The sequence below is a fragment of the Caenorhabditis remanei genome, chromosome III, assembly GCF_010183535.1.
Source record: "Caenorhabditis remanei strain PX506 chromosome III, whole genome shotgun sequence".
NCBI lineage: Eukaryota > Metazoa > Nematoda > Chromadorea > Rhabditida > Rhabditidae > Caenorhabditis > Caenorhabditis remanei.
The window spans coordinates 17,588,381-17,601,329 of NC_071330.1; the positions used below are offsets into that span (position 1 = coordinate 17,588,381).

The window sequence follows — 12,949 nt, forward strand, 5'->3', positions numbered from 1 at the left end:
TAGTTTCCATCTCAACCCCTCAATCATCCCTGATTCTCCTTTTTCGCACTTTTCAACATACTGTTGTAGAGAAATAGGTTCTAACCTATTTCTCTACATATGTTAAAACAATTTTTGCATTTTTTGAGAAATGTGTATTAGAATACATGCCATGAATAACCCAACTAGCTTTCAAAACTTCCTTCTGGAACAGAATGAATATGACGTGTGAAAAAGCCATAATACAAAAAAATCATAGTTTCCCACTGATAAGACATATAGGGTAGACCAGGTCATTTTAATCTTGCTTTTTCCCTCCGTCTACCTCCAAATAAGAAACATATTGATTCTTTCAAAATGTCTCGCCCAAAGGTCGGTGCTATTGGAGCTCTTATTCTTGTTTCTTTTATTCTGACTGCAGTGGCAACATTCACAAAGAACTGGATCGTTTGGAATACTGGATTTTTCAGTTATAGCGTTGGAGTCGTTCCGTATAATCAGGTAACTATTTTTATAGAAAGAAACTTTAAAAATTGGTTTTTTATTTAGAATCGACCATCATGGTTTCTAGCATCTGCTATAATGATGTATATCTCCTTTGCTCTTTTCTTCCCACTGTTTCTCATTTATTTCCACGCGTCGTAAGTATTAATTTTCGGATTTTTTTCAGTAAGACATCATTCCAGATACAAAGTTCACCACCACGGATGTTGTCACAGTATCCGTCACAGTTTCAACGGGATCTCTTTGATCTGTTCATTGGTTGTAATGTTGGAAGCAGTAGCCTTCATTCTGATGGCTGTTAACTCCTCCAGCTATATGAACGTTTTTTATCCGGATGTGAGTAGAGTTATCATTTAAAAACCAATTATTTTCTATTCTTTTCCAGCTAGGGAGCTCCGCTTACATAGCTTTGTCCTCCGCAATAGTTGCAACAATCGCAATGTCTCTGTCTGGACATGTCGCTCGTCATCACTGTCATTAATTCATTCTGTTCCTCTTTCAATATTAAATTTTATTTCACTTTTTTCCAAAAAAAGCAATTGTTGCAGCGGGAGCAAACAAAATGATACTGATCACTGATACCTCGTCTATTTTTGGACATGAACAAATATTATTTTGTTCAAGAATACAAAGCACTAAAAGTGTTGAAAATCCAAATTATTAATTATTATTTTTTCTAAAGCCGAGTAAAATCCCTCCCCTTTCAGCAATTTTTAGACAAGGTATTGGAAAATATATTTCGTCAATTTATTTTTATTTTTGACTCAAGTAAGAGTTAGTCATATTTTGTTATTCACATTTTCTACACTCTGGAGTATTCAACTCATGTTTTGACGTAAATAGGAAATAATGTACTTTTTGTGTTCTCATTATCAACATGCACTTTGCCATGAAACTATAGTTAAGTTTCTTTCATTCCCTTATCGAAACATGTTTTGTGTTATAATCTACCACGGAAAGGTGCAAATAGATGCTTACGGAGAAAGAAAAATTGTATTTATTTGTTACAACAAACTATTAATTAGGAAATAAATTTCTTGCAAACGAAAGGTCTCATAATTATACAAAGTTTATCATTCCAATATCCGTTATGATCCACTTCCACACAATTCTCGTTGTGCTCCTCGTTGTTTGGTTGTTCTGGAAAAACTACAGCGGTGTTTGTTCAAATCGGTATATCTTGGTTCCCAAAAGAGTTATCGAAAAGTTGTCAACTAACAAAATATAGTTCGATATTTATAGAATATAATGCCAGTTTGAAAAAATGTTGTATTTAGAAAGTCAGTCGAGATATTACGCTTCAAACTTTTGCTAGTGAGTGCCTCTATCAACAACTCACTTTGCGCCCATCTCAAAAAGTCAACTGGCGTTCCATCAGTGTTTCTGAAGACGTTCTCCTTCTGAATATCGTTGACACCAATCCAAACTGTCTCATTAGCTGGAATCAACTTTGCCAGTAAACCATTATCCAAACGAGAGTGTACAGACGCCAGATGCGCTCCGTAACCGATGCATTTCTCCGATGCGGTGTACCAGCTTTCTTCTCGCTGAAAATTTTTACATTTCCTGTTAAAAATCAACAACCATTAAGCGAACCTGAATAAGAAAATACTCCACATCGTTGTTCATTACTCGCGGAGCTTGCATGTAATCCAGTGTTCGCTGCAAATTTTTGAAATTGAGATCCCTAATCCAAAAATATTAATTTTTCAACAAATCCACCCTCACAAATTTTTGTTTACTCGACCTTTCCCATTTGACCGGATGCAACTTTTTTGATTTCCCATTACGCTCGAACAACTTTCTGACATTTAAAAGGAAAAGAACAAAATTCCAAGGGTTGGATTTTAAAGCGGAAATAAAATTGTTTGCGTGGTGGTGTTAGGCAGATGCGTGTGCACTTTGATCATTAATTTGTAGTCATCTAGTTATAGGATACAATATTTTTCTCAAAAATCGGCTGACCCATACCAACAAAAATTCAAATGTTATTTTTGAAAAAGTTATAGATACCTACATACCATAGCCTATTTAACGCGGTATATCTTTTTTCTTAGAGGAGCTATCAAAAAGTTGCCCAGAGACAAAATATAGCTGAATGTTTGTAAAATATTTCTTTAGTTGGAAAAAGTTTGATAGCTCTCAAGGCAGTTGAAATATTGTGCTCCAAACTCTGGCTATTAGTGATTCCCCGTTACAAACCTTTATCTCTACCACATCCTTTGTTGTTATCCTCTCATAACTTCTGAGATCTTGTTCAAATTGTTTTCTCAACTCCCCCACCGCCGTTTCCGTTTCATATGCTGCTTTCATTTTCACTTCGTACAATTTCTTTTCGAATTTAGCTTCCAACTTCTCCAATTCCTGTTGACAACTACATTCTCCAGCTGGTTTAACAGTGGTGATTGGTTGGGGGATGGGCGGTCTAATTGGACTAATCGAATGACGATAATAGGTTCGACTGTAGGGACGTGGATACGAGTAGGGATTTCCGTAGTCTGTTGTAGAGGCTTCTGTTGGGTAGTTGTTGGAATACGGGTCTTGCAGTGAACGACCGCCTCGACTCTTTTCTTCTCCATCCTCACATTTATTGATAATATCTCGAAGACAACGGATTTCAGCTGCCCAATTGAATCTGAAGTTTTATTGGTTTAAAAATGTTGTTAAAGTGCTATTAAACCTAACAATTGTTTTCTTTTTTCGAACCACGTGTTGAGATCAAAGAATTCAGAATCTAGACTGCGAGAGAAAACTTTTAGAAATATAACTAACCCAAATCTTTCACAAGGATTTTTGTTGTTCGGTGGAAATGTTGGTAGGAAGGATGTAACGGGTACGCATAGTAGACTAAATAGAACGGATAATACGGTCAGCATCTGAAAATCTGAAATCAGATAATGTGATAAGAAAGAAAATAAATTATCAATGATTATTAATTTGATGTAGAGATTATTTTTGTATCAAAATAGTGTGTTTCCAAATTTCGATATTATATTTTTCTAACAAGGGAAGTCCTCATTGAAACAACTCAAAAGTTTGGTTCCCAATACTTTTCAGTACGTAGATTTTGAAACTGAATAAAAATTCTGCTAAATCCTTGTGTGAGCCGAGATATGACCTGTCAAACTCTTTCGGTAGACAATTCGGAAAAGCTAAACCTTAGAAAAAAGTTTGACGGGTCATAACTCGGTTCACAGAAGGATATACGAGAATTTTATTTCAGATTCGGAATCTACGTACTGGAAAATCTCGGGAGCGAAATTCACACTTCGAGGACTTCCCTTGTAAGTCAGTTAAAAGATGCAGAAACACTTTTTTAGAGACTTGCAAAAAGTTTAAAATAACAAAAGCCTATCAGCAAAAAAAGAGCATTGAAGTTTATTGGGTGATATATAACCATGAGGAAGCACAGAAACACACTACACTTTCCCATCATCCCATAAATCAGGTCAATCGGACGTTAAGAGAATGGACACCGGGAGCAAATGAGAATGAAAGAAAAGCAAAGGGATGGGCGACAAGAAACTGGATGAAAAAGAAATTGGATGGGGAGTAGATTTGGTAGGAGAGGAGGAAAAAGCAGTTGGCTCCTGGCTCTTGTGTCCTCTTTCTCATCCACTTTTTGATATCTTTTGTAAAAGATCAAACGATACGAATCAGTTTTTTGTAAAGAAGGGAAGAAGCAAAAGTTGGAACTTCCATTTTTCGGGGGATCTACCGAGAGAGGTTTTCTTACTAGGGAAGGTCATGGAGTCACTGTGGAGTTATAAGACGGGACCTATATCATTGGAAAGGTGAAAAAAAACGCTGATTCCAAATATATACTTACATAGTTTCCGCCATCGAGATCTGGTACTCGAGAAAAAAAACGTCGAAGTTAGAAAAGGAGAATTATTACTGCGAAAACTGCAGAAAATTCAAAAAATTTCGCATGTCAGAAAAGTAATAATTTGTCATTTTTCAGAACTCATTTTTTAGAACTAACTCGAAACAGACTCCATGACATTGCCTAGTTACCTCTGGGCCAGTTGAAGTCAGGATAACATTTTTTGAGATATACGACATAGTACGCTCAAAAATCATGCATAAATTATCAGAGTGCCAATAAACAACTTAGTTGCAATTTCAATGAGCTTTGGATGACCCAAGTCAGCTCTCAAATTTTCTTTTTTTTATGAGATATTCAAATTCCAGGTTTCACTCCAACATTTCCATTTTTAATACCCAGTACTTTTCGTTTCATTATTCCCCTCAAAAGTAATCCGATTATCGGGTACAAACAAAATAATAAATGGAAAAAATATCAAAATACTTTATGATTATCCTTCAAAATCTCTCACCCACCCGGATTGAGAAGTTTTCGAAATAAATTATTTTTTCTTTTGAGGTTTTGCGGGTGGATCCGTGTGAGCTTTTGAGAGTGAGCACCACGAATGAATGATGGATTATAAGAGAAAAGTTGGGGAAGATAGATGGCACAAGACAACTGATTTGAAAAAAAGGGAGAGGAAAAAATGGATAAGAAGTTATGAGAAGGGAGAACAAGTGGTAAAGAAGGGGAATTCATCATCTTTGTTGTGTTAGGATGGGTACCGGAAGATGGATCACGGGTGAGTGGAATGGAAGGGGATAGGTTTTTTTTAGAATTGTCCAAAGGTTTTGAGATTCTTGAGTGACGTTCCCGCGAACTTTGACTTCTTTCACGATTGGATTCGGGGAAATCAGAGAACATAACATTAGACAACATCAGACTTGTCAAATATGAGAATAATATCTCAACTCATTAAAAAATCTTTATTCGTAATCACACTGCGAAAGTTTTCATTAGAAAAAAAATTGAGCAAATTTTTACAAGAATGTGACTGTACTAGTTTGTAGGTTGACCACTACCATTACTTGAATGATAATCTTTTTCTTTATATCTCCGTAGTTCTGCATTCACCAATAGCAATTGACGATTCACATACTTGTAACGTTTCTCGAATGCTGCACACTTTTTTGTTTGTGAGTCCAATTTTTTGCGCAAGTCACGTTCCTCTTGAACAATTTTATGGAAACTTTCTCGGAGGATTTGAATTTCATCTGGAATTCAAAAAGTGAATTGAAGAAATAAACTATTCAACAAGAAAGTCCTATAACTCACTCCTCTCCTTCCATAATTCCTCCCTTTCATGTTTGAACTGCTGACTTGCAATCTCAATAAGTGACAACACTTTATTCATCATGTTCCCATCTTCATTCTTCCCGCTACTACTACTTCCACCTTCCATTGACATTGACAACGAGTTCGAGTTTGATCCACCACGATCGCTATCCGAATTGTTGGGTGAGGACTGGAATTGAATAACTAGAATGCTAGAACAATAAATTCTATTACATCTTCCTTTCGCATATTCTCAAGTGAATCCGAATCGTTTTCCGAGTTTCCTGAACTTTTGCTTAAATTTAATGGGGTTCCGTCGTCACAAGACCTCTGGTTATGTTCGTCGTCTTCACCTCTGGAAAACATTTTATAGTAATAAAAGAAAAAAACGTAAGCCCAATGCGGGGCTCGAACCCTTGACAACCAGATTAACACAGGTAAATCGCGACTTGTCTATCATCAACAATCATCTACAAAGCACCAGATTTCTTATATATCGCGAACTACCGTACTTATAATTTACAAATCGCGAACAACGTCGCGATTTACCGACTGAGATTGCAACGATACTATCGAATGCGATTGACATAGACTAACCCATCGAAAGTGTTCTTCTGCGTCAGTGCCACAAAGTGTTGCATCAGTATCTGTTGAGGTGTCATCTGAGGTTGCATTAGTTGATTAAATACTGGTCCACTACTGTTCACGGGTTCTGAAATAGACACAACTATCTATAATCGTTAACGTCATCAAAACGATTACCTGAATCGGGTTTATCTTTTTTGATGATTACAGTTGTCCCACTCCAATCTTCGAAATTTCGTTTTGACGGGCGTCCGGGACGAGTGCTGAAAAGCGGATTAGGTGAATAGAAGGTTACTTACGAAATTTTCGGTTTGAGGTAAATATGCAGAGGATTTTCTTAGTGACGTTCTATTTAATGCTCAGTTTAAGAGATTATGCTACTGTGACGATACATCATTATGAAGCTAGGGAAAAAAGTGTCAATTATATACTTTTAAAGTTTATTACTCTTGTCACAGAAACCGCTAAAAACGAAAAGATTCAAAAAAAGGGATAAAGTCATGCCTCATAGGCTATCAATAAACATCAATGTTCCAGAACTTACCACGTGCTTGTACAATCATCGTAAAGTTTCTCAAAATCTTGGGTCTCTAAAAGTTTACAACGGTTGACTCCGGGTTGAATTGCTCCAAGTGATCGAAGTGCGCGAACCGGAAATAACGAAAAATAGATACATTTACTTCGGGATTTTGTAATGAATTAGAGAAAAAGGCATGCAGATTATAAAGTGTCAAAGACCACTTTTTCGTTAGCTCAAAAGAGAGATCTTCTTATCCACCCTCTCAGTTAGTTTATCATATTTTGAATATATTTACCTGTTCTACATTGCACACCATCGGATTAATATAGAGACGTTTCAGTTTAGTGTATACCGTATGAAGTCCTCCTACCATATTTTTAAGGAATATTTCGTACACCTAAAATGTCAATTCATCTTCATACTAGATATAGTTATCATACCTGTGGTAGACATATCATTTCCTTTCCATCTATATCGAATGCTGCTACACTGTGTCCACGGAATGGAACTAGTTTAACTGGTGGTGAAGATCCATTCAGTGAAGAGGATGATGTGGAGGAGGACAATGAAGACTCTCCAGAAGACTCTGTGGTGTCACGTGGTGATGTGGATGATTCTTGGTATTCATTTGGAGTCAAGAAGTTGTTGGATGAAGATGATGATAGTGACGATGAGTTGGAAGATGAAGATGAAGAAGAGGTCACAAATCCACCTGGAATTTCAAAACCTTATTTTTCTCTGATAGAGAGCTGAGAATTTAGTGAAAAAACCGGTTTACTATTAGTGCTGAGCAAACCCATTCTCGATAAACCTGTCAGCTAACTGGTTACTAGAAAAGGCCTCCGAGTGACCGTGGAGTTATAGGACGTCACCTATATCATTGGAAAGCTGAAATCGCTCTGATTCCTAATATGTATTCAGTTTTAGCCCTCGGGACCACCCACATCATTTTTTCACACGTCGATAAGGTGACTCGTCAGCGGTTCAAAGTCTGACCTAGTTTTTCTCGAATACCAGGACTCGCGGAAAAAATTGAGTATATATTTGGAATCAGCGTATTCTCAGCTTTCCAATAATATAGATCACGTCCTATAGCGCCACTGCCACTTGGAGGCCTTCCCTAGTTACTAAAAACTACAGATCTATATCTAGAAACTCTGAATAATTGCTGATTAGGACCACGTGTACATCTACCTGTTTCATCGATATCCATATTGATGGACTTCCATCGAGAATTTGAATAGTATCCGAATATTTGACAAGTGTTGGGAATTCAGCGCAGAATTCAGAAAAGGAAAAATAAGTCTGACTTTCTGTGCGGGGCGGCAATAAGAGAAATGGGAAAAAAAATGGAAGGGTATAGCATGAATATAGAGAGAGCGAAGGAGAGGGCCAACCCCGTTATCCCGAAAAATCCAGCAAAAATCCGTGCGCGCGCGGATTACCACACGCGTTATCCTCACAGGTAATAGACATAAATGCACATACGGGTGATTTTGTAATATTACTAATAGTAAGTGCTCTCTCACTCTCCTATTTACCGCTTTAAAGAGAAATAGAGAAAATATGAAGATTTGATATATAAACATGTATTTGATGACGTTGATCGAATGAAAGTCAATCATCAAAATGGTCATTTCGGAACACGAGGACATACACACCCACTCAATATACGCATGCATATCTAACTGATAGGGTTTGTTTAGTCCAGGTATTTACAAATACGAAATCCAGAAACTTCTGTTGGTTTTGACGTAGTGATGCATTACAAATGAATATTTATCTGTTCGTCATTTGATATGTTGGCTAAAAAATGTTGGTGTTTTCAAATATGGGGTTCTACTCGAAGTCAAAAAATTCTAACGTTTTTTTCTGAAAACTACTGCAGAACGAAATGAACATTGCATTCAGACAAAATATAGCAGAATATATATATATATATATATAACTTATTTCTTAAAACATTTGATAGCTCTCGAGGCTGTTGCTACTGGGGACGCCTGTATTAGCGTTTATACGGTTAGCAGAAATTGAATGACAAAAAACATCATGTTTACATCTGGAAGCTCTAAAAAGACAATCTACAATTCATATTCTTTTCAAAAACTGAGTTTAACTAAAAACTGAGAACTTATCGTGATCTGGATTAGGTTTTATTTAGCATGACTAAGCTTGTGGAATCTAAGATCGCACTAAACTCAAAGAAATTGAAAACACAGAAAGTTTACCAACCTTCGGCTATGCTTTGGAAATATCCTTTGAATTGATACAACTCGGCCAACGCTGTCAACGAATCCATATTTATTCCAGTTTCATTTAAAAGGAAAATCGAAGAAACTTCGAAGGGACAGTACGCAACTGAATGAGAAATGTGGTTGCCATCATTTTGAGATAAGAATCAGTTAGCAGGTGAAGAAGAAGAAGAAGAAGAGAACCGAATAGAAGTTCTTCTTCATTACATTAAGAGGACATTCCACCTTGAGACTATTTGAGTTTATTGCTACTGACATAATGTTGGGGGAAGAAGAAAAGAGAGGGAGAGAGGAAACTTTTTAAAAAGCAATTCAAGCACGTTTTGATATACATTATTTTCCAACGAATGCCATTTCAAATTAGAAATTTTTATGTTACAAGTTTATTCTATTTAACAATACCAAGCCATACTTTCAGATATGCACATATGCTGAAGTCAAAACATATCATACTGTGTTTCCTTGTTTTTTTTCTTTCAGTAATGAAATTCTGTACCCCCGGTAATCTGTGAATCCCTCCCAACACCAAGAACGTAACTCATGATTCTCTTAATTGTTCCATTTCACCCATCTAATTCAAACTAATGTTCAATTCTCCTCATTTCATCAGGTAAAACGAATAACGAACTGAACGAACTACTAAAGATTGCAATCTTCATTTTACATTCGATTCCTTCTCTTAGAATGAAACTTCAAAACGAAAACTTGTGATTCAACTTCAATTCAATCCCTGGAAAATGAAATGGGAAAGGAAGATGTTGATGTGTTGATTATCTCAGAAATTCGTATGCTGTAGTCCCGTGATCCGGGGACCCAAGGGGACAAATTATAATCAAAACGCGTGCGTCAATAGACGAGTATAGTGATGATTATGTGGAAAGAGCTAATGAGAAAAGTTAGAAATAGAAATGTCAGTTCAATAGAACAAAGTGACGAATGAGGTAAAAGTGGAAGAATAGATTTCGTTGATTGTGACGATATGAGTTATTGTCAGAGTGAGTCATAACGATTTGGCCCGGTCCTGGAGACTCTCCAGTAGAGAGCCTAGAACAATTAGGCTAACCTGGTTAGTGAAAAGTTCTGAAAAGAACCTGCAAGTGTGCAAATAAAAAATATACTTGTGGAAGGGAACCATGATTTGAATAAAGTTACTCAATTCCTGCTAAACGTAGCGATACTCCTGCCTTTTGTGCTGAACTGACCATAAAGTTTGCGATCTTCAGAGTATTCACATTATATTATCGGCCCCTCTTCTTAATCTGTGGTTTGAAAAAAAACGATAAAAGAATGATATGATCAGATTGAGCCCAGTTTTCGAATCATATGTAAATATAGACTGCTGAAACCCGTTCTCAATTGAGAGCTCACAGGTGAACAGTTCTCGATGAATATTCGAGGAATTCGAACTCCTCTCCCCAGTCTTCTATCGTCACGTGTACTTATATGGAATGTAAGTTTGGAAAATATGGAGTCATTAGAACCTGAAAGTTTTTAAATCAAAAATATATACTAGTGGAAGTGAACCACTGCCGAAATAGGGTTTTTCCTGCTAAAGCAACACTAATGCCTCTTGTACTGAACTGACCAAAAAATTTGCGATATTTGCAATATACAGGTTATATTATCTGTGGTTTGAAAAAAGATAGAATCAGAGTGATCCCAGCTTTCGAATTATAAGTATCTCAATTGAGAACTCACAGGTGAACAGTAAGAAAATATAACTACGAGACCCTACCAAAAAATTAGATGCTCCTTTACACTCACCCGACGCGGTGTCGTGAACCGAACGTGGCAAATAACAAGTTTTTCCACTGAAACATAAACTTTTTACACGATATTGTTGTTTTCCAACTTCTTTCCCCTTAGCACTGAACAAGACCACTTCCCTAAATCACAATTCGTCCGGAACATTTTCTTCTAAATATACAAATCTTTAAAGTTATCAGACTCATCTCCGTGTGTCACTGTGTTTCCGCCTTGATCTACCCTGGCGCTATGTTTTTTCAAAAATTCTAATCGTTTAGTTGAAATGAATGAAAAAATTCATGGCGCATTTTGATTTTAAGTTGAGTGTTATTTGCCGTTTTGTAGATGTTTCCTTGTTGTTTTAGCTAGCACGGCCTACAGCGGAGGCCTTCACAATGCTCTGGGCACAGTAGAGCCTCTGCGATAGGCCTTGAGCTAGTGCTTACTTCAAACTTTCCCTGGGTTAGTTATATCTAATTCTGACCAATTTTACATTTTCCGATCTTTGAAAATTCATTTCTGCAACCACTAGCTCAAACTGCAGCGTCTTAAAGTCCCATTTGCTGTGTCAGCAATCCCTGTTCAAAGCTTTCTTTAACGATTTTTCATTCATAATTTATTTTAACAGCAAATATAAAACTCTAAAAACACAAGAGGTATGATGATTGGTGATGAGGTAGTGTTTTCAGAGATTTGGGCTGTGCTTCGGTATAATGCAAAATAAAATACAAATGGAGAGGGCGAAATTGTGCGATCTACATACATGAGTAGATGTAACATGGGAGTATATATTGGAAAAGATAGGAATTGGGAGAGAAAGGAAGGGAATGGGAGGGAGGGATCTATGAACATGCACAGCGGCGGGCAACCATTCCTTCGATACGTTTTACAACTGTGTTTCCATCGCGATTCATATAGACGATTGGGATGTAATCGAAGTCGACTGGATGGCAGCAGAATCCAAGATGACGGAGATCTTTTTCGTAGGTTTTCTTACTGAACTCACGCATGACAGTTGAGTGTGATGAGGCGCTGAGGAACTGTAAAAAGAGAAAGTAAGTATAAATATTTTCAATGTCTTGTTTTTGCAACTTACGTGGTGAGCGTTCAACTTGCAGTCTCCTTTGCACATGAAGGCATTGTAGCGGTGTGGAGCAAGAACCCATCCCCATCCGACTTTTTCGAAAGAGATTTCCAGGTTGTAGAGACAGCATCCTTGCGATGGGTCGGATTCGGAGCAAACTGGGGAGGCGGAGCGGCGAGTACGGGATGGTTTGGTTGGTCCATATCGTGGGTCACGGGTCACGACTTGGAGAATCATGTTGTCAACCTTACTGTTTGATTGCTGAGGGTGTACCGCGGCGTTGTGATCCTTGACTATGGCAGAAACGAAAAGTCCTCCGATTTTTCCGTCAGTGAACCATCTGAAAATTGGAATGCGTTAGAATTAAATACAACTCGTTAGTTTCGATTTTTAAAATTGCCTTTTGACAGCATCTCCTGGGAGTTGAATGGAAAGTCTCTTGCTTCCTTTGATAGAGAAGGTATCAGTGGTGACCAAATCTCCGAGGCTCATATCAGTTTTCTTTTCATAAACTTGAACATGGACTTTATGGACGGTGTGTTGTTCGAACGATGGAAGACTGATTGCAACGTGGAGAAGGGCTTCAGCGACAACCATATTCTTGATATCATTCTTCAGTCTGAACGCAGCCACGAGTTGAGATGGATCTCCTCCAGCGAATGGATCTTCGGCATCAAGGAATGAGATCTCCACGCTGCTGTCTCCATGATACTTCTCAGCGATGTCTTCCTGAAGGTCTTGGTAGAACTTCTTCAACTGCGGGTCCATGAGTTGAGCTGGAGATGTGACACCAGAACCAACGTCGGGAAGTTGATCGAGGATAGAGCGCTGAAGTAGAGGAATGATAGAGGTAAAAGTACTTGAACATCCTAATTAACTACTACTACTAGAATCTTAATTAATTGTTAAAACATACCATGATCTGCTCGGTTTGATAAGCTTTCAAGATTTCATCGCAAGCTCCATCCTTGTCACAGGTGGCCGAGTGGGTTCCGGTCCAGAGGGCACCCAGGCCCAGGAAAAGAACTGGGAGTGAACGCCAGTTCATCTTCTAGAGAAGAAGGGGAAAGGGAAAATTAGAGCTTTAAAAACGCTCACCGATGGAAAGGTATTCAAGAGCCTCGAATGTGCTTAAA

General features: G+C 37.6%; 5 protein-coding genes across 5 annotated transcripts; 1 reads left to right on the forward strand and 4 right to left on the reverse strand.

Annotated features, from left to right (window-relative positions):
• Nucleotides 1–336: 336 nt before the first annotated feature.
• GCK72_011864 (uncharacterized protein) lies at nucleotides 337–964 on the forward strand (the record flags this gene model as incomplete). The annotated part of the gene is made up of 4 exons (XM_053728723.1): nucleotides 337–480; nucleotides 529–620; nucleotides 666–819; nucleotides 869–964. The coding sequence occupies 4 exons, from the start codon at nucleotides 337–339 to the stop codon at nucleotides 962–964; spliced, it is 486 nt and encodes a 161-aa protein (XP_053588300.1).
• Nucleotides 965–1,504: 540 nt separating this feature from the next.
• Nucleotides 1,505–3,359, reverse strand: GCK72_011865 (uncharacterized protein; the record flags this gene model as incomplete). The annotated part of the gene is made up of 5 exons (XM_003102980.2): nucleotides 1,505–1,623; nucleotides 1,823–2,030; nucleotides 2,080–2,145; nucleotides 2,686–3,118; nucleotides 3,256–3,359. 5 exons carry the CDS (start codon nucleotides 3,357–3,359, stop codon nucleotides 1,505–1,507), a joined length of 930 nt encoding a protein of 309 aa, XP_003103028.2.
• A 1,991-nt stretch (nucleotides 3,360–5,350) lies between these two features.
• GCK72_011866 (uncharacterized protein) lies at nucleotides 5,351–9,030 on the reverse strand (the record flags this gene model as incomplete). The annotated part of the gene is made up of 9 exons (XM_053728724.1): nucleotides 5,351–5,565; nucleotides 5,627–5,816; nucleotides 5,861–5,981; nucleotides 6,224–6,338; nucleotides 6,389–6,474; nucleotides 6,756–6,784; nucleotides 7,027–7,128; nucleotides 7,172–7,443; nucleotides 8,964–9,030. The coding sequence occupies 9 exons, from the start codon at nucleotides 9,028–9,030 to the stop codon at nucleotides 5,351–5,353; spliced, it is 1,197 nt and encodes a 398-aa protein (XP_053588301.1).
• Nucleotides 9,031–11,571: 2,541 nt separating this feature from the next.
• On the reverse strand, nucleotides 11,572–12,050 carry GCK72_011867 (uncharacterized protein; the record flags this gene model as incomplete). Its single annotated transcript, XM_053728725.1, has 2 exons — nucleotides 11,572–11,769; nucleotides 11,826–12,050. The coding sequence occupies 2 exons, from the start codon at nucleotides 12,048–12,050 to the stop codon at nucleotides 11,572–11,574; spliced, it is 423 nt and encodes a 140-aa protein (XP_053588302.1).
• A 153-nt stretch (nucleotides 12,051–12,203) lies between these two features.
• GCK72_011868 (uncharacterized protein) lies at nucleotides 12,204–12,861 on the reverse strand (the record flags this gene model as incomplete). The annotated part of the gene is made up of 2 exons (XM_003103064.2): nucleotides 12,204–12,641; nucleotides 12,730–12,861. 2 exons carry the CDS (start codon nucleotides 12,859–12,861, stop codon nucleotides 12,204–12,206), a joined length of 570 nt encoding a protein of 189 aa, XP_003103112.2.
• Between the last annotated feature and the right edge of the window lie 88 nt (nucleotides 12,862–12,949).